General features: G+C 40.0%; 1 protein-coding gene across 1 annotated transcript in view; it reads left to right on the top strand.

Annotated features, from left to right (window-relative positions):
- Positions 1–19,499, top strand: part of ATP8A2 (ATPase phospholipid transporting 8A2) — a 653,421-nt gene that overhangs the window by 150,399 nt on the left and 483,523 nt on the right. The window contains exons 9-15 of the mRNA XM_039473330.2: positions 1,105–1,232; positions 2,512–2,623; positions 9,882–10,047; positions 12,341–12,468; positions 13,552–13,629; positions 18,692–18,780; positions 19,166–19,210. Coding sequence (XP_039329264.1) covers positions 1,105–1,232; positions 2,512–2,623; positions 9,882–10,047; positions 12,341–12,468; positions 13,552–13,629; positions 18,692–18,780; positions 19,166–19,210 — 746 coding nt within the window. The remainder of the gene's footprint in view (positions 1–1,104; positions 1,233–2,511; positions 2,624–9,881; positions 10,048–12,340; positions 12,469–13,551; positions 13,630–18,691; positions 18,781–19,165; positions 19,211–19,499) is intronic.

Raw genomic sequence — 19,499 nt, 5'->3', positions numbered from 1 at the left:
TTGCATTTTAGGTTTCGGGGTACATGTGATGAACATGCAAGATTGTTGCATAGGTACACACATGGCAGTGTGGTTTGCTGCCTTCCGTCCCCTCACCTGTATCTGTCATTTCTCCCCATGCTATCTCTTCCCACTTCCCCACCCCCCGCCCCTCCCCCATTTCCCCCCAACGGACCCCAGTGTGTAGTGCTCCCCTCCCGGGTGCTGAATAATTTTTATATTTTTTAGTAGACAGGGAGTTTCACCATGTTGGCCAGGCTCGTCTTGAACTCCTAAACTCAAGTGATCTGCCTTCTTTGGCCTCCCAAAGTGCTGGCATTACAGGCATAAGCTACTGCACCCAGCCAAAATGAAGAATAAGAATGGTCTTTGACATATAACCTTTTTGAGGATTTTGACTATTAAAAAAATTTTGCTGCTTAAAGTTGAATTCAGAAATTCTGTCTATATGTCTTTCTTTTCTACTGTAGCTATTTGCTTAAGACATTTTTTTTTTCCATTTGAAAAAGAGTTACAGCCTGGACAACATAGTAAGACCCTATTCCTACAAAAAATTTCAAAAGGTAGCTGGGCATGATGGCACATACCTGTAGTCCCAGCTACGTAGGAGGATGGGGTGGGAGGGTCACTCGAGCCCGGGATTTTGAGGCTGCAGTGAACCATGATTGCACCACTGCACTCCACCGTGGAGGACAGAGTGAGACCCTGTCTTTTAAATAAAAAGAGAAGGATGCTAGATAGTGTAAAATATTAAAGGGCTACTCTGTTCTATTTTCATGACCAGTGTTAGAGTACAGCTAGTAGATTATCCTTGCTGTAGATCCTGGAGTATGTTAACTATTATGCGCGGATGTTTCCAGCACAGTGGTGGGATCTTAACTTTCGGCTTCATTAAATTCTTTTGCCATTTTCATGTTAGATCATTGTGGCAAAAGCTGCTGGGAAAGTCTGCCTTGAGGGGCTGACAGTTTGATTTGTTAGCTCCCCAAATGATTGCACTGGGGATGCCTTGTTTTTTCATTTTGATTAACCACACGGATGCTGAATGGTGCCCCTAAACACAAAAGACTGTGTTTGATTTCCTCTTTTGGTTTAATCTTTCAGGCTTTGAGCCATACTGCTGACATGCAAACCCGGGAAGTTTTGATGAAGTTGTCTGGAACCATAGAATGTGAAGGGCCCAACCGCCACCTCTATGACTTCACTGGAAACTTGAACTTAGATGGGAAAAGGTATTGTATTCATTTTCCTTGTCTGTTAAACTATGTGACTAAGAATTACTGGAGCTTTGGAAAACATGTTTGTTTTCTAGTTTTGTAATATCTTAAAACAGTGAGATTTCATACCCTTTCAATTAATTTAAAGCCTTCCTTAAATTTAAGAAAAAATCCCTGAGCTGAAGGTTCTCAGATGAAGCTCAAAGCATGTGGCATATTCTTTCTGTGCCTATTCTCTGCCAGGCAGGAGACATGGTTTTAGTTTCATAAAATTGTCCAGAAAAGCAGAGGAGAGGCAACTGAGGTGTATAAAAGCTAATACACATGTTACATAAATGCATATATATATATATATATATATATATATATATATTTTTTTTTTTTTTTTTTTTTTTTTTTTTTTGCTAGCCTCCTTCTAAGGAGCATTTGTTTGTTTTTAGAAAGTTGAGTGAAATGAATGCTTATTCTTCCCTTAGAATATTCAGTGCCCTCCTGTCCATATCCTGTTATCTTTGTCCTTCTGGCATTTGTCCTGTTGTTCCGAAGTTGTCTTTTGTTATGATGTTGGGTTGTGGTTTCTACCTTCTGGCCCATCTTTTGTTTTGTGCCTCTTGCCAATGCCCCCACCCCCAACCCTGTAACCCAGCCTCTTGGGCTGTCCTTTGTATTTTGATGACCCAAGGCTTGGAAGAACCTGATCATGGGAATCAACCTAAATTACTATAAATATGACAGCTAAGTGTGAGAGCTTCTTGGTTTCACTTAGCACATAACTATTCTATGGGCTCCCCATTTTGAATTTCTAAATTACCACTCAGGTCTTTATTTACTCATTAAATCATCCTTGACAAACTTTATATGATAGGTCACTGCTTTTTTTTTTTTTAATTCCCTTCTAATAGTCTGTAAAATACACTAGATTTATTTTACAAATAATAATAATATTTCCAATAATATTTATTACAAATGAGTAAGTTTCAGTTATTATTTTAGCAACTTCCTTTCTGGGTGTTGAGTTTCATAACAGGATCCTGAGAGATATAATTCTCTCTAACATTTTATACAGAAAGTATTTTTTCTGTAGTGATGAATGGATAAAATAAAGCTTTTTGTGGGTCTTTTTGGGATAGATTAAGCCAGCGGTAACCTTTGTTGCCTGTGTTTCTCAGTAAAGTAGTTCAAATTGGAGCAAAGGGAACATTTGATTTATTGTGGGTTCATTTTTAAGGGAAAAGCTCATGCTCATTTTCCACACTATCATTTAATATCATTTATTTTTATTTTTTATTTTTAGCCTTGTTGCCCTTGGGCCTGACCAGATCTTACTAAGAGGTACACAGCTTAGAAATACTCAGTGGGTCTTTGGCATAGTTGTTTATACTGGACATGACACCAAACTCATGCAGGTAAAACGTTACTGATTTCAGTCTTTTTTTTTCTTTCTGCTTTTATTAACTAGAAGGTAGAAAATGCAGATGTTGCATTAGGAAGTTCGAGTTTGTCTATGAACCTAAATTTGGAAACAAACTGCCTTTATTTTTGTTCCTTAGGTAGTTTCTTCTAGATTTCTGTTCTCTTATCTGGTATGTGTTGCCTTTTGCCTGAAATACAAATGCTCTTTGATTTCTAGGTGTGGGGGGAACATTCAGTTCTAACTTATTTTATCTTCTGGACTAAAGGGGGGATTAGTTCTAACTTTTAAATTTCTCTTTCTACTTTTCCTCTTTACCCCATTAATTAGGAGTTTACAGCAAATTGTCTTATTTAACTGAACGTTGGACACTTTAAAATCAGTTATTTTTGAACTGTTTATTTTTCATATACTGAAGAAAAAAATGAAGTTAAAATGATTTTGCTCTTTTTCCCTGTTAATGTTTTTTAAAAAATTGCTTGTGAATGTATAGGTCACATTGATATTATGATGTGTTTTGCCAGACAGCTTTGGAAATACTACATAAATCAGTGTTGGTATATGTCATTTCTTACATTTCTTTGGTGTCACTTGGCATCTCGTTTTTGCTAATGGTGGCTATTAATGAGAATTGGCTTTTCAGCTTGTCTGCTCTTTTGCATAACTTATAAAATGCACATTTGGCTGTATTTCTTGATTAAAAAATATTTAGTGAACACCATGTATTCAAGAGTAGTGCTAGGCCATATGGGTGCAATAGCGAAAGGCCCAGTCTTACCGTTGGGGAGCTAGTCGAGCTAAGGACTAATACAGAATGACAAAGCAGAGCCAGAGATACTGGAATGTGTGTCATGACTAAGTGCTGTCAGTGTGTATAGGAGGGCCATCCAACCTAGATTTGGGGGTATCTGGATACTAAGAATGATTCCTCTGGCAGAAGCACATTTTAGATACTGAGCTAGGGAAGGGAGACTGTTGTGTCGACCTCCTCTTTGAGGTCAAATGATAGTCAGATGAAAGAGGTAACTATCAGAGCAGATGAAGCGATAGACCCCGGTGGCTACCCCAGCTAGTAAACACATTGAAGACGGGGAGAGATGAGATGAGAAGGGTTGAGAGACTCTCTGAAGTTGGAGAGGATTGCTGGAGTTGCTGAGTGACAGACTGATCAGTGTGTAGAATCTTGTCTTTGTATTTCTGGGATAGGCAGTTTCTAGCATGAGAGAGCTGGGAGTGACCCATGGGAGCAGGAAGCCAAAGGCAGAGCGCTTGAAGGTTATTTGATGTTGACAAGTAAGGAACTGAGAGACTAAGGCATTTAATGGGTCAGCGCTGTGATTTTGAAGATGAGATAATAGTGAGGCTGGGCCACAGAGGAATGCCATGAGCCAGATGTCAAGTCTTCAGTGAGTGACAGGGAGCAACTGAGAGGTTGGTGGCCTGGCTATGGGGGAGGGGCAGAAGGTAGTGCAGCTAAATGGCATGAATTTTATGAGTGAGTTTTTTTTTTTTTTTTTTTTAACATGTCATCCAGGGAATAAAGGTCCAGAAGTATTATCAGGTCTTGAATATACATCTGGTAATGTTACCTTCAGAGGCCAAAGGATGCAGATGTCTACTTGCTCACCCTCTGCTTGGGTGTGCTCAAGGGAGGTGTGTCCTTGACTGTGTGAGGCAAGGAGGAGGAGAGCTCTCGAGGGAGTCACGGTACAGACAGAAGTTCAGGAGCTGGAATGGTAGGGCCCCAGCGCAACGGGGCGGTCACAGAGGTTGTGTACTGAAGCAAGGCGGGAGGGCTCCATGGCAGCTAGAAAAATGAAGAGTTGGTGAATGCTGAGAGGCAGCTCTTGGGTAGATCAGGATTTTTAGTGTATCTGAGATGTGCCTGATCTATCGCCACTGCTAGGTCCTCGTCCATTCACAAGGGCTGACTGGAATGCTTTAAATTTATTGTTTCTGAGCAGCCTGCATATGAAGACTTTATCTTGGTGAACGGTTTAGTGCTCTAGCCGTGCAAGAACTCAGGAGGTTGAGGTTGGTGGACTGGTTGGGACCAGGAGTTTGAGACCAGCCTGGAAGACAGAGCGAGACCCTGTTAAAAAATAGTTTAGCACCCTGCCACCTAGAAAGTGTCCTTTAGCTTCCCTAGTGCAGCGTCAGTAACCTCTGCGAAACACTTTGGTGCTCCACTAACTACAGATCACTACTTCTGTTTTTGTTTTTGTTTTTTTTTGAGACAGGGTCTGGTTTTCTTGCCCAGGCTGGAGTGTGGTGACCCGATCTTGGCTCACTGCAACCTCAGCCTCCCAGGCTCAAGCCATCCTCCCACATCCTGAGTAGCTGGGACTACAGGTACATGCCACTATGCCCGGCTAATTTTTGTATTTTTTGTAGAGACAGGGTTTCACCGTGTTTCCCAGGCTGGTCTTAAACTTCTGAACTCAAGTGATCTACCCACCTTGGCTTCCCAAAGTGCTGGGATTATAGGCTTGAGCCACTGTGCCCAGCCTACTTCTGTTTTTTTTATTATTATTTATTTATTTATTTTTTATGATGAAGTGGCAGAGAGATCATGGGTCGCTAGCTCACATTTTGTCAAGGTCCCAGTACTAGTTTTAAGATTGTGCATATTATAAATTTTAGAACTTTCCAAATTTTCTTATACATTGGGGTTGCTTTTTTTTCAGGGTGTCACACTGTTTTTCTAGAGCATACATTGGTAATATAGCTTTTGCTCTAGAAAAGCAATATTACAAGTATGCTCTAGAAAAACAATATTATATGAGTTAATTACACTGTCTTTTAAAATGCTCCAGTATCTCTTCAGTGAGCAAGGCATGCGCTGATTTTCCATTCTGTGAGCGTGAGAGGCACTTGTCCTGCCCCTAGGTGTGATAAGCCTCTTTGCAAGGCTTCTTGCATGTTGATTGCTCTTGTATAGAATGATAGAAAACCCCAGAAACATCTGTGCTAGACCTGCTATGCCTTTAGGGCTGAAACAACAGGTAAAAATAATGAGTTTTCAAAAAAAAATATAACACACATAGCTGGAAGCCATCCTGTTTGTGAAATAACAATGTTTGTCTGTGCTTGTGCTGCTTGACCACAGAGAGGAAACTCAATTGCTGTAGGCTTCTTCTACCCACCCCCCTCTTTTTTTTTAGGTTTCTTACCTCAATGCCTTTTGTCCTTCAAATTTCCTCTAGTTCATGCTTAGTTTACTTACATGCAGAAATATTTCAGTCTACTATTTCTATTGGTTGATTTAATGGGAAAAGGAGATTATCACACTAATTATAGCAAACATAGTGACAACAAATCATGCACTATGCTGAGCAAGGCCCATATATCAACTTGTTTATTCCTCACAATGGCTAGGTAGTATTGTGCTCATTTTACAGATGAGGAGACTTGAGGCACAGAGTGTCCTAGTCACCCAAGATAACAAAACTAGTAAGATTTACAACACAAGCAGTCTGGCTGGGTGTGGTGGCTCACCTCTGTAATCCCAGCACTTTGGGAGGCCGAGCCAGGTGGATCACCTGAGGTTAAGAATTTGAGACCATCCTGGCCACCATGGTGAAACCCCATCACTACTAAAAAGACAAAAATTATCTGGGTGTGGTGGCACGTGCCTATAATCTCAGCTGCTCAGGAGGCTGAGGCAGGAGAATCACTTGAATCCAAGAGGTGGAGGTTGCAGTGAGCCAAGTTTGTGCTGCTGTACTCCAGCCTGGGCAACAGAGCCAGACTCTATCCCCCCAACCCCACCCCAAAAAAGGAATAAAAACAGGCAGTGAAACTCCAGAGTCAATGTAACTCAGGGGTCCCCAAGCCCCAAACCACAGTCTGTGGCCTGTTAGGAACCAGGCCTCACAGCAGGAGAGAGTGGCAGGCGAGCTAGTGAAGCTTCATCTGTATTTATAGCAGCTCTCTATCCTTTTCATTACTGCCTGTGCTCTGCCTCCTGTCAATCATCAGTGGCATTAGATTCTCACAGGAGCGTGAACCCTGCTGTGAACTGCGCATGCGAGTAATCTAGGTTGCATGCTCCTTATGAAAATCTAATGCCTGATGATCTGTCACCGTCTCCCATCACCCCCAGATGGGACCATCTAGTTGCAGGAAAACAAGCTCAGGGCTCCTACTGATTCTACGTTATGGTGAGTCATATAATTATTTCATTATATATTGCAACGTAAGCGTAATAGAATTAAAGTGCACAATAAATATAATGTGATTAAATCACCCCAAAATCATCCCCACCTAAGTCCGTGGAAAAATTGTCTTTCATGAAATCAGTACCTGGTGCCAAAAAGGCTGGGGACAGCTGTTCTAACTAGAATTCAGATTGACGTCAGATTTCAGCTTTTTCAAAATCTGACATTTTGACCTGTTTCTATTTATAATTCCATTATGCTGAAGTAGCCAGTTTCTTTTAAGAATTTTACAAAGAACTTATAATGCCTGTAGAAATTTAACATTAAAAACTCATCATTGGGCCAGGTGAGGTGGCTCACACCTGTAATCCTAGCACTTTGGGAGGCTGAGGTGGGCAGATTGCCTGACCTCAGGGGTTCATGACCACCCTGGGCATGATGGTGAGACCCCTGTCTCTACTAGAAATACAAAAAATTAGCTGGGTGTGGTGGTGTGCACATGTGGATCCAACTCCACAGGAGGCTGAGGCAGGAGAATCACTTGAACCCGGGAGGCAGAGGTTGCAGTGAGCTGAGGTCACACCACTGTACTACTACAGCCTGGTGACAGAGTGAGACTCCATCTCAAAAAAAAAAAAAAAAAAAAAAAAAAAAAGAAGCTCACTATTGATCATTGCAAGTACGAATATTCATGAAGTGGGAGTGAGTAGGCCGAGGCTGGCTTTCCACAAAGTGCATGTGTTGAAGCCTGAAGTTTTGGGATCATTCCTCTTCTGTTGGATGAAAGATACATTTTTCTAATCCTCCTAATTGGCTGGAATTCAACCACTGAAAAAGATCAGAGGTCAATAATAAATGGGGTCAAAAAATGAGGCTTGAAGTTTATGATAAATTTTTTCCTGCCTGTACATTTAGTAAATGTTTATTAAGAATGATAAGATCATGCTTAGTTTTTAAGAGGATGCACAATCCTGGACCTGGCCTGCTGGCTCTTACCACGAGGCCAGATGTGGATGTGTCGTCCCAGTTGATCTTGGTATAGTATTTTGATTGATGATAAGTTGGTGTTTACTAATGGATTTCCGTTTAGACTCCTGAGGAATTTTTTTTTTAAGTCCATAAAGGATGAATAATTTAGAGAAATAAAGTAAAAGGGAAAAAAGTAGAAATGAAGGAAAAAGCTGCTTTGTTGTTTAGATATTTAAAGGACTTAGCTTTTCAGAATCACCAGTGCAAGCCCCCAACTCCTCCGCCCCAAAAGAATAGTACTTTTGGTTTAGCAATAGAATTCGTATAACAACGTCAGTGATGTGGTATAAATTTTTCTTGGAGCTTAGGAGTGAATTGCCTCATGTTTTCACCTCAATTTCATTTTCACATTGTGACTTTATTTGTATTCTTATCTTTGGAGACATTTTCATCACTAGATCAATTGAGACTAGTGAAGGAGATGGCTGACTTCAGTCTGGCACGAGGTACCATTTTTTATGGTTAGTGCCTTAGAAACTTTCAGATCACCCAAATTTGTCCAGTTGGTGTTGTCTCTTAAAAGCCCAGGCCCGTTTTTTAGAAGGAGACTTGCAGGCTGGCACTCCTGGGCGAACCTCTCCCTGTCCAGTTCCTGGCTTCTAATTTAATTCAGGAATTATTTCACCTCTGGAATGGATTATAATTAATTCCCCTGTGGCTTTCCTCTCTTCAGTGTCTCCTTCCTCCATCAGCTGTACTACTGTACTGGTTTCCTCTGGCTGCTGTCACAGATTTCCATAGTTTTAGTGACTTAAAAAAACATGAGTTATTATGCTGAAGTTCTATAGGTCAGAGGTCTAATATGAGTATCCTTGCACTAAAACTCGAGATGGTGGCTGCTCTTTTCTGCAGGCCTCCAAGGGGAATCTCTTTGATCATTTCTTTGTCACCACCTCTCCCTCTGAGCACAATTAGGAAAGGTTCTCCCTTTTGGTGACCCTGTAGTTAGATTGGGTCCATTGGGTAATCCAGGATAATCTTTCCCCATCTCACAGTCAATCATTTAATTTAATCCGATCTGCAAAAATCCTTTTGCTGTATAAACTAATACACTCGGGCCAGGTGCCATGGCTCATGCCTATAATCCCAGCACTTTGGGATGCCAAGGTGGGTGGATCACCTGAGGTCAGGAGTTCGAGACCAGCCTGGCCAACATGGTGAAACCCCGTCTCTACTAAAAATACAAAAAATTAGCCGGGTGTGATGTTGGGAACCTGTAATCCCAGCTACTTGGGAGGTGAGGCATGAGAATCACTTGAATTTGGGAGGCGGAGGTTGTGATGAGCCGAGATCACACCACTGTACTCTAGCCTGTGCAACTGAGTGAGACTGTCTCAAAAAATAAAATAAAATAACAGGCTTACAGTGCCCCAGCAGTAGGATGTGGGCATCACTGGTGGGAGGGGGTCATTAGTTTGCCCACCACACTACCTTCAGATATATTTAAATAAAATGACTCTTCCTACTCCTACTTCTTATTCACAGTTCTCCAAGTGAACTTTTCGTCCATCCACTTATTTTGACACTCATTAATATTCTGTTTTGCATTATTGATATGTATGTGTTTGTGTATGTCTTTTTATTCCTCAAATTCTGGGCTCCAGGAGGAAAAATATGTGCTTTAGAAATATCTCCTTGTATTTACTGTAGAGCTGTGCTATTACTTTGAAGGTCCTCTCTGGATTTTTATGATATGGAACTTCTAAATTTCTCTTGAATTACCATTGTTCTGATTTCTTTGAAACTGGACTCTATTTAGAACCTGTTGTGTTCTAAGATAAGCAAAGTGACAATTTTATGCTGAGATATAATCATAAGAAGTACAGAATGAATCATTTATTGTTGGAATGTGTTCATTAAACTGGTAGAGTCTGTTGTCTTCATTACTTAAAACTAGCTATTGATGCAGAAGCATGGTATGCTTTTGAATTGCATTGATTATTTGGCCAAAAAATAGTCTTTTGCTTGTCAGTTGTTAAATATGGTTGTTTTACCTCCTTTCCCCCAACCCCTTTCCCCAAACGTGCTCTGTGACCCTTACTGACTTTCAATGCCATTGTGCAGAATTCAACCAAGGCGCCTCTCAAGAGATCAAATGTTGAGAAGGTGACTAACGTGCAGATCCTGGTGTTGTTTGGCATCCTCCTGGTCATGGCCTTGGTGAGCTCAGCGGGGGCCCTGTACTGGAACAGATCTCACGGCGAAAAGAACTGGTACATCAAGAAGATGGGTAAGTGTCAGGGTGAGTTGCTCATTCCGGTGGAACAAAATCATCCTTGGGACATTCTTGCAGGCATGGTTGTCATACGGTGTCCCTGCTGTCCTTCTGTTCCCTTTGGTTACTGTACCTAAGGCCAGCCTTTCAAGGGGAAATGAGATTAGGATCACGTGATGAAGTGAAGATGGGCACATTTGGGAATTGATTCATACTCAAATGGTTACTTTTAAACCCCGTGTTAAAGTATTTTCTTAGTGGTTGCTCTAGGAGTTACAATGTATACTCTTAATTTATCTGAATCTACTTTTGATTAATACTAACTTAATTCTAGTCAAATACAGAAATGTCACTCCAGTGTACCTCCATGTCCTCTCCTGCTTGATGTTGTCATTGTTATATTCCATTTATCTGTGTTGTCAACTCCAAAATACAGTGTTATATTTATTGCTTTATATAATCTTATGTCCCTTAAAGAAGCTAAAGGAAGAAAGAAAAAAGTATATTGACAGGGTTTGTTGTTGCTGTTGTTGTTGTTGCTGTTGTTGTTGTTTTGAGACAGTCTCATTCTGCTGCCCAGGCTGGAGTGCAGTGGTGTGATCTCGGCTCACTACAACCTCTGCCTCCTAGGTTCAAGCGATTCTCCTGCCTCAGCCTCCTGAGTAGCTGGGACTGCAGGCATGTGCCACCCACACCTGGCTAAATTTTGTATTTTTAATGGAGACGAGGTTTCACCATGTTAGCCAGGCTGGTCTCGAACTCCTGACCTCATGCAATCTGCGCACTTTGGCCTCCCAAAGTGCTGGGATTACAGGTGTTAGTCACTGTGCCCGGCCAAGGTTGTTGTATATTAACATATTTACTTACCATTTCCAGGACTCTTCATTTCTTCCTCTGGATTTGAGTTACCAGCTGGTATCATTTCTTTGCTTCATGTACCTTCATTCTCTCCTCACTCCTTTGCCCTGTCATATGTATTACATTTGTATATAAGTTCAACAATGCAATTTTATGATGCTTTTTGCAATTGCTTTTTAAAAATTGAGAATATATAATCATATTATCTTTTATAAATGCCTATAGAATTATCATTACTAGTGTCCTTTATTTGTTTATGTGAATTTAATTACTGTCTGGTATCTCGTCTTTCATCCTGGAGACCTTCTTTAGTATTTTTTGCATTTGTAATTTGTCAGGTGTATATTTGTTTATACCTTAGAGATATTTGTAGCTATTGGAACTTAGAGATCCTATTTAGAAACTCCTTAATTCTACAGGAGAACAGGAGAGCAAAGTAATATGTCAGGAAGAAAAGCAACCAGCAGGAACAACGGAAGGCTTGGTAGTGAGTAGGAAGTAAAAGGATTGTGGAAAGGTAAAACTACTGGCCAGCTCCTTATCTTTGCATCACAGCCACCCTCCAGAACTCTAATCTGGAATCAGACTACAATCATTTGATGTAATTTTCTGGGGAAAAAACCCCAATAATTATGCTTTGGAGCCATTACAATTTTCAATCTCCTTCCAATCCTAGCCTTCTGCTACCTTTATTCTCATTCTAGTTCCCTTTGCAGGCAGCTTTAATACCAGTTAAACCCTGTTGGCAATGATCTGTTTAAGCCTCTTGCTAAGTTAAGATCTCACTACTTTACCCTTCAAGCAGAAGATCGTGGCTGTCAAGGGAAGAACTTCCCCTTGATACCCCAGAGCTTGTGCCCCTCTCTTTCTCCCTCATTCTCTGTTCCTCCTGGAGCTGACGCTGCCTCTGCTGGGGTGGACTCCATCCTGCAGGACCCTGTGCCATCTTTAGGAGTCTCGTTCCCTCCAGACATCTCTTCTCTTATCTTTAATTAGGTTCAAGCCATCTCTCTCTTTGTCTGCTTCTCTTGTTCACAATTTTGTCCATCTTTTCAGCTCTTTGGGGTATCCCCAATATACTTGTACCTTAGTGAGGTTGTAGATATTCCTTGCAACCATTTCAAATGCCCGTCTTCTTTTCTACATTCTTTCAAGGTCGCTTCTTTTCTCTGTTCTTCAAAACTTGACAGCAGCATTTCTTCTTCTGGATAGCCTTCAGTGACCATGCCTTTACACTAGAAAGCCTCCTGTAAGCATCTCTTTAATAGATGCATCCTGCTGCTGCGTGGTTACATTGTGGGGCCTGTGTGCCTCCTACAGAAACCAGCCATTGAACTCGCAGTTCCTGACGTACAGGAGGTGCTCAATAACCATTTTAACATGAATCTCTAAATAAGCCAATAGACTTCGGTTGTGAACACCTTTCAGATACTCTGGTTTCTTTCCACAGACACAACTTCAGATAATTTCGGATACAACCTGTTGACGTTTATCATCTTATACAACAATCTTATTCCCATCAGTCTGCTGGTGACTCTTGAGGTAGTGAAGTACACTCAAGCCCTTTTCATAAACTGGGTAAGTATTAAAGCAGAGTTGAATCGCTATTTTCCAATGCTATTTCAGATCTTTTGACATTTAATCGAGCACTCGGAAAAGAAGAACTATATTCGTTTACCGTTAGGTCCAGGGGCTTAAACTGGCCATACAAAGAACTGTCCAGGGATGACCAGTGAGGGTGTTCCTGGGCAATGGGGAGGGCAGTGGTACCTATGAAAACGTTGTTGTGAAGGTTGATCAGATAATGGGGTGGAATCCTGAGCCGGGGTTTGTCATCCAGCTGCACCTGCCGTTGAAGCTTTTAACGTCTAATTAGTGCTGAAGAAAAGGCCTCCTGGGTGTGTTTACTATAGTGGTCACTTGCATATCAAAATTCATTGTGACAGTCAACTTGGATTTGATTGTAAGGATGGAGATAGGATTTTAAAAAGATTGCCGTGGTGCGTGAGCAGCGGACTTCAGCAGCCAGTATTTGTAGGACAGGCACTTTGATGTGCATTTTTATTTGATCTTCACAGCAATCCTGTGAACAAGGTCAGAGTCATGAGTTAGTCTAGGTTGTGAAATGATTATCTTGAAACCAAATCTTTTATAAATATTTCTTTTGTGAGACAAAGTCACGCTCTGTCACCCAGGCTGGAGTGCAGTGGTGCGATCTCAGCTCACTGCAACCTCCGCCTCCCAGGTTCAAGAGATTCTGGTGTGTCAACCTCCCAAGTAGCTGGGATTACAGATGTGCGCCACGATGTTCGGCTACTTTTTGTATTTTTAGTAAAGACAGGTTTCACCATCTTGGCCAGGCTGGTCTCAAACTCCTGACCTCAAGTGATCCGCCCACCTCAGCCTCCCATAGTGCTGGGATCATAGGCATGAGCCACCATGCCCGCCAATCTTCTGTATATTAATTCCATGCTTCCCCTTAAATCACAGGGTTTCTCTATCCTAATCGCCACTGTATTTCACCCCAACATTTCAAATGAGCATTTATATTAAAACAAAAGAGTTTTAAATCACCCATTTTTAGCTTCTTTTCTGTGTTAATCTGAATGAAGGATTAATGGTATCTATTTTCTGAATGCTGTCTCTTGTTCTCTCTCGCAGGACACAGATATGTATTATATAGGAAATGACACTCCCGCCATGGCCAGGACATCAAACCTTAATGAAGAGCTTGGGCAGGTGAAAGCCTCTTTGGGAACTTTGGAAACGGTGACATGAGCATGAGGGGACATGAGTGTTAGCAGAAGAACCATGGAGAGATTTTGCAAAAATGCTTCTCCATGAACATGGCTAGAACATCTGAAGAGCTATATAATACTTTTGAATGTGCCATTAAATATAAGTATTTCTCGGTTTTTACTTGCTTTTCAAGACACAGCTATATCGTATCACCCAGAAGTAACATGCAAAAAAGAAAGAAAGATGTAATATAAAAATACAGTGCAACATCATTTGGGACGCTTAAAAAAGTATTGTCAGTAGCAAATGACAGGGAAAACAATGGCTAAGATACTCAGATATTGAGTAACCCTACAAAACATGTGGGGACCAATGTAAAGGACATATAACCCTCACATGTTCTGGATTTTTTTCTCTGGAATCTTCTAGGGAAGAGTATCTTTTCTGCCTTGACCCCTGAACTCTTCTTGCCTTTACCAAGTTGTGCTGTGCATTGTGTCTGTGTCTGACAAAAATTCCTGTAAGGAATAACCTCTTTTAAAATGTTTTATGTAATTTAATTAATTTATTTTTTCAACTTGTATTTTAGACTCGGGGGTACATGTGCAGGTTTGTTATGGGTATATTGCATGATGCTGAGGTTTGGGATGTCAGTGATCCCATCACTCAGGTACCTGAGCATCGTACCCAGTAGTTTTTCAACTCTTTTTCCCAACCCCGCCTAGTAGTCCCCAGTGTCGGTTGTTCCCATATTTATGTCCTTGAATATGCGATGTTTAGCTTCCAGTTAATAAGCGAGAACATGTGGTATTTGGCTTTCTGTTCTTGCATTAATTCACTAGAGATAATGGCCTCCATCCGTGTTGCTGCAAAGAACATGATTTCATTATTTTTTCTGGCTGTGTAGTATTCCATGGTGTATATGTACCACATTTTCTTTATCCAGTCCGCTGTCGATGGGCACCTAGGTTGATTCCATGTCTTTGTTATTGTGAATATTGCTGTGATAAACATGCTGCATATGTCATTTTGGTAGGACGATTTGTTTTCTTTTGGATATATATCCAGTGATGGGATTGCTAGGTCAAATGGTAGTTCTATATTAAGTTCTTTGAGAAATCTTCCACTGCTTTCCACAGTGGCTGAACTAATTTACACTCCCACCAATAATGGATAAGTGTTCCCTTTTCCATGTGGCATTGCCAGCATCTGTTGTTTTTTTGACTTTTTAATGATAGCCATTCTGACTGGTGTGAGATATTATCTCATTATGGTTTTGATTTGCACTTCTCTGATGATTAGCGATGTGGAATATTTTTTCATATATTTTTGGCCGCTTGTATGTTTCTTTGGAGAATGTCTCTTCATGTCTTTTGCTATTTTTTTTAAAATAGAGTTGTTTGGATTTTGCTTATTCAGTTGTTTAAGTTGTTTATATATTCTGGATATTAGACCTTTGTCAGATGTATAGTTTGCAAATATTTTCTCCCATTCTGTAGGTTGTCTGTTTACTCTGTTGGTAGTTTCTTTTGTTGTGAAGAAGCTGTTTAGTTTAATTAGGTCCTACTTGTTGATTTTTGAGGACTAACCTTTTTTGATGCATTACCATTAAAGATTTTTATTTTATTTTATACATTCTATTTAAACCCACCAGGAACCCTAAGGGGAGGGTGTTGTACCTTCATTTTGTAGAAAAGCAAAGGAGTACCTTATTGAAGGATGCCTAGTTATTCAGTGTCAGACTGGGGACTTTGGGTTGTCTGTTGAGATCTGGCCTTCCCAAGCTTTCCTGCCCGAGGTAGGAACGATACCATATTTCATCTCCCTGGCTCCTCAGCATCCCTCTCTGAAAATGCAGGTAACATGGCTCATTCATCTGAGGGTTAGAAAAACTCCCTTATGCTTTCTTCGTTTTTCTTTCCTCAGGGATAAAGTGAATTCTTGAGTTTATTGCCAGAAAACCGAGGCTCAAGTTTGTAGACTAAAATAGAACTTTGTAGACAAAAAAAGCAGATGATTCTGTTTCTTTGATATAATTTTCCAAGCCTACTTAGAGTTAATTTTTGTCTTTATCTTTCCTTAAATTGTTTATATTCATAAAAGTGTTCTTAAAGTCTTAGTATAACAGGATGGATTGTTATTACAGAGACTGTCCTTGGCACAGAGCACAAATCCTCCCATCGCCTTTGGGGCTCTGGTCACACAGGGCTGGGTACAGCACCTAGAGCAGGCCTTGAACCTTGGGCTTTCAGTCCTCATTTGTTGTTGTTTTTGTTTATGTTCTCTCATTCTAGAATGGCCTTGTCAGTTCCCTTATCTGTCTGGTAAAATCCTTCTCCTGTAAGAATCAATGAGTTCTTGGCACATACCTGGCTAAATTTGCCTCCTCTTTGAACTCTTCTTCAGTTTTCCAGGCTTGGCTAGTCTGTCTTCTATGTTCCCATAACAGTCTTTTCAAACATAAGTACAGTAAAATAGGGGATATGAGTGATGTAGTATCAATTTCTCTGTGGAGACTGTGAGGGAGTGGATGTGTCTTACATAAGGTCTTTGGTTGCCTCTGTTAGTTTAGCGCAGTGTGCGGTATATATTTGTTCGCAGGTGTCACTGAACTGGACCTGAATAATTAAGGGATTGAAAGTGTTCAAGGGGTACCCATGGATGCTTCAATAACTCATCCTAACTGAAGATATGGGGAAAGTTTGCATGGGGAAGAGGTTTTGAGTTGGAACTTTAAGGATAAGTTAGAATTAGCTAATCTTAATAAGCCATTATCATAAAATGTCATTTTTAATTTTTTTTGAGACAAAGCAATGGGGGAGGATTCCATATTTAATAAATGGTGTTGGGAAAACTGACTAGCCATATGCAGAAAGCTGAAACTGGACCCCTTCCTTACACCTTATACAAAAATTAACTCAAGATGGATTAAAGACTTACATGTGAGACCTAAAACTGTAAAAACTCTAGAAGAAAAGCTAGGTAATACCATTCAGAACATAGGTGTGGGCAAAGACTTCATGACTAAAACACCAAGAGCAATGGCAACAAAAGCCAAAGCAGACAAATGGGATCTAATTAAACCAAAGAGCTTCTGCACAGTAAAAGAAACGATCATCAGAGTGAACAGGCAACCTATGGAATGGGAGAACATTTTTGCCATCTATCCATCTGACAAACGGCTAATATCCAGAATCTACAAAGAACTTAAACAAATGTACAAGAAAAAAAACAACTCCATGAAAAAGTAGGCAAAGGATATGAGCAGACGCTTCTCAAAAGAAGACATTTATGCAGCCAAGAAACATAGGAAAAAATGCTCATCTTCACTGGTCATTAGAGAAATGCAAATCAAAACCACAAAAAGATACCATCTCATGCCAGTTAAAATGGCAATCATTAAAAAGTCAGGAAACAACAGGTGCTGGAGAGGATTTGGAGAAATAGGAATGCTTTTACACCGTTGGAGGGAGTATAAATTAGTTCAGCCATTGTGGAAGACAGTGTGGTGATTCCTCAGGGATCTAGAACTAGAAATACCATTTGACCCAGCAATCCCATTACTGAGTATATGCCCAAAGGATTATAAATCATTCTACTATAAAGACACATGCACACATATGCTTCTTGCAGCAGTGTTCACAATAGCAAAGACTTGGAATCAACCCTAATGTTCATCAATGTTAGACTGGATAAAGAAAACATGGCATATATACACCACGGAATACTATGCAGCCGTAAAAAAGAATGAGTTCCTGTTTTTCGCAAGGACATGAATGAAGTTGGAGATCATCATGCTCAACAAACTAACACAAGAACAGAAAATCAAACATCACATGTTCTCACTTATAAGTGGGAGTTGAACAATGAGAACACATAGACACAGGGAGGGGAACATCACACACCAGGGCCTGTGGGGGGTTGTGGGTCTGGGGGAGGGATAGCATTGGGCGAAATACCTAATGTAAATGATGGGTTCATGGGTGCAGCAAACCACTATGGCACATGTATACCTATGTAACAAACCTGCACGTTCTGCACATGTACCCCAGAACTTAAAGTATATTAAAAAACTACATATATGTATATCTATAAAAAACTATACGTGTGTGTATATACACACATACATATATATATATACACACACTATATATAGTTTTTTATCCATTTACATTGTATATTTATAAACTATAAACTATATAGACACACGTATATATAGTTTATAGATATACAATGTATATGGATAAAAAAACTATATGTGTGTGTTTATATGTATACACACACACACACGCACACACACACACACACGCAGACACACACCCAAAGGCAGAAAGAATTCCTGCTTACTAAAAGGCAGATTCTACAAAATTTTCCATACCTCTAAGACTTACTGCATATAAAAACTTGTTTAAAGTATTAATTACCCCTAGGGTACCAATATTATATTTCGATGTAGTATTTGACTTCTTTAGGAGCTTTAATAACTTGAACTCCCTTTGATCATTTTCAAAAAAATTCTCAGTGTATTTGTTTATATTATATCATTAAGAAACATTACTGAGTAAGCAAGTCCTGTAATCAGTACCTCTTCTATACAACAGTAAAACGCTGCTTCCCTAGACCAGTTATCTGGGATTTCTGGAAGACATCTAGCACTCAGCAAGTTCTGCTTCCTCTTTAGAAGACCACTGAGAAACTGGAGTTTCCTCTGGAGGCGATTCTGTTAATTACTCTCCCTCACTAATTCATGACATCATTTCTCAAATGATACATGTAGAATGATGGTGTATAACATTCAGTAGCACATCATTCCATCAGAGCTCTGACTGCAGCTTCCTCTGCATATTCTGGTGTACTTTGACTGTATCATTAGTTGTGGAAGAAGGTTTGTAAGTGGTCTAAATATTAAAGTATTAATATATTTTTTGTTACTGATTAGCTTGCTTTAGGGAAATCTACCTGTTTCATACAGGTTTTGAAAAGTATAGATGGAAAGACTTCATTTATTGATCTTTGCATCTTAATACTTCTTGATGTATATTTCTTCTATTCTTTGATTTAGGTGAAATATCTCTTTTCTGACAAGACTGGAACACTTACATGCAATATCATGAATTTTAAGAAGTGCAGCATTGCCGGAGTAACCTATGGGTCAGTGTGTTTATCACTTACTGAAAATTTGCTTGTATTCTTTCAAGAAAATAAGTTTACTTTTTAGCAAATTAGTCAAATATCTTGACTTTCTGATGTTTTGAAAGGATCTTTATCCTTTCCAAATAAAAAAATCTGAATCCTTTACAGTGGATTTAGATATGTAGTTACTATGGAATGTGTTTATAACTGAATGGATCCCAAATTAAACTCTGAAGAGTTAGAACGTGGTTCATTTCTGCAAATATTAACTTGGTAAGAAGTCCCAGAGAACCTGTAAGTTTGTCTATCTAATCAAAGAACTATACATTTACTCACGTTTTGATCAGAATGTCTGTCTTTGATAGCAGTTATGTGACCACTCTGTTTTCCCTTTCTCTGACAGTCACTTCCCAGAATTGACAAGAGAGCCATCCTCAGATGACTTCTGGTAAGTAGATTCTAGCACTTCTTGATACTGTAGTGGAAAAACCTTTGGAATAATTTTTATTTATTTGTTTACACTTATTACATTTCTATTGCCCAGGCTGGACTGCAGTGATACAGTCATAGCTCACCATAGTATCAAACTCCTGGATTCAAGTGATTCTCCTGCCTCAGCCTCCTGAGTAATTAAAGCTACAGGCATGCACCACCATGCCTGACTAATTTTGTAATTTTGTGTGTGTGTGTGTAGAGATGGAGTCTCACTGTGTTGCCCAGGCTGGTCTCAAACTCCT

This window comes from Saimiri boliviensis, chromosome 16 (assembly GCF_048565385.1).
Source record: "Saimiri boliviensis isolate mSaiBol1 chromosome 16, mSaiBol1.pri, whole genome shotgun sequence".
NCBI lineage: Eukaryota > Metazoa > Chordata > Mammalia > Primates > Cebidae > Saimiri > Saimiri boliviensis.
Note: the sequence above shows the minus strand (reverse complement) of the source record. Positions and strands in the feature narration are given on the sequence as shown.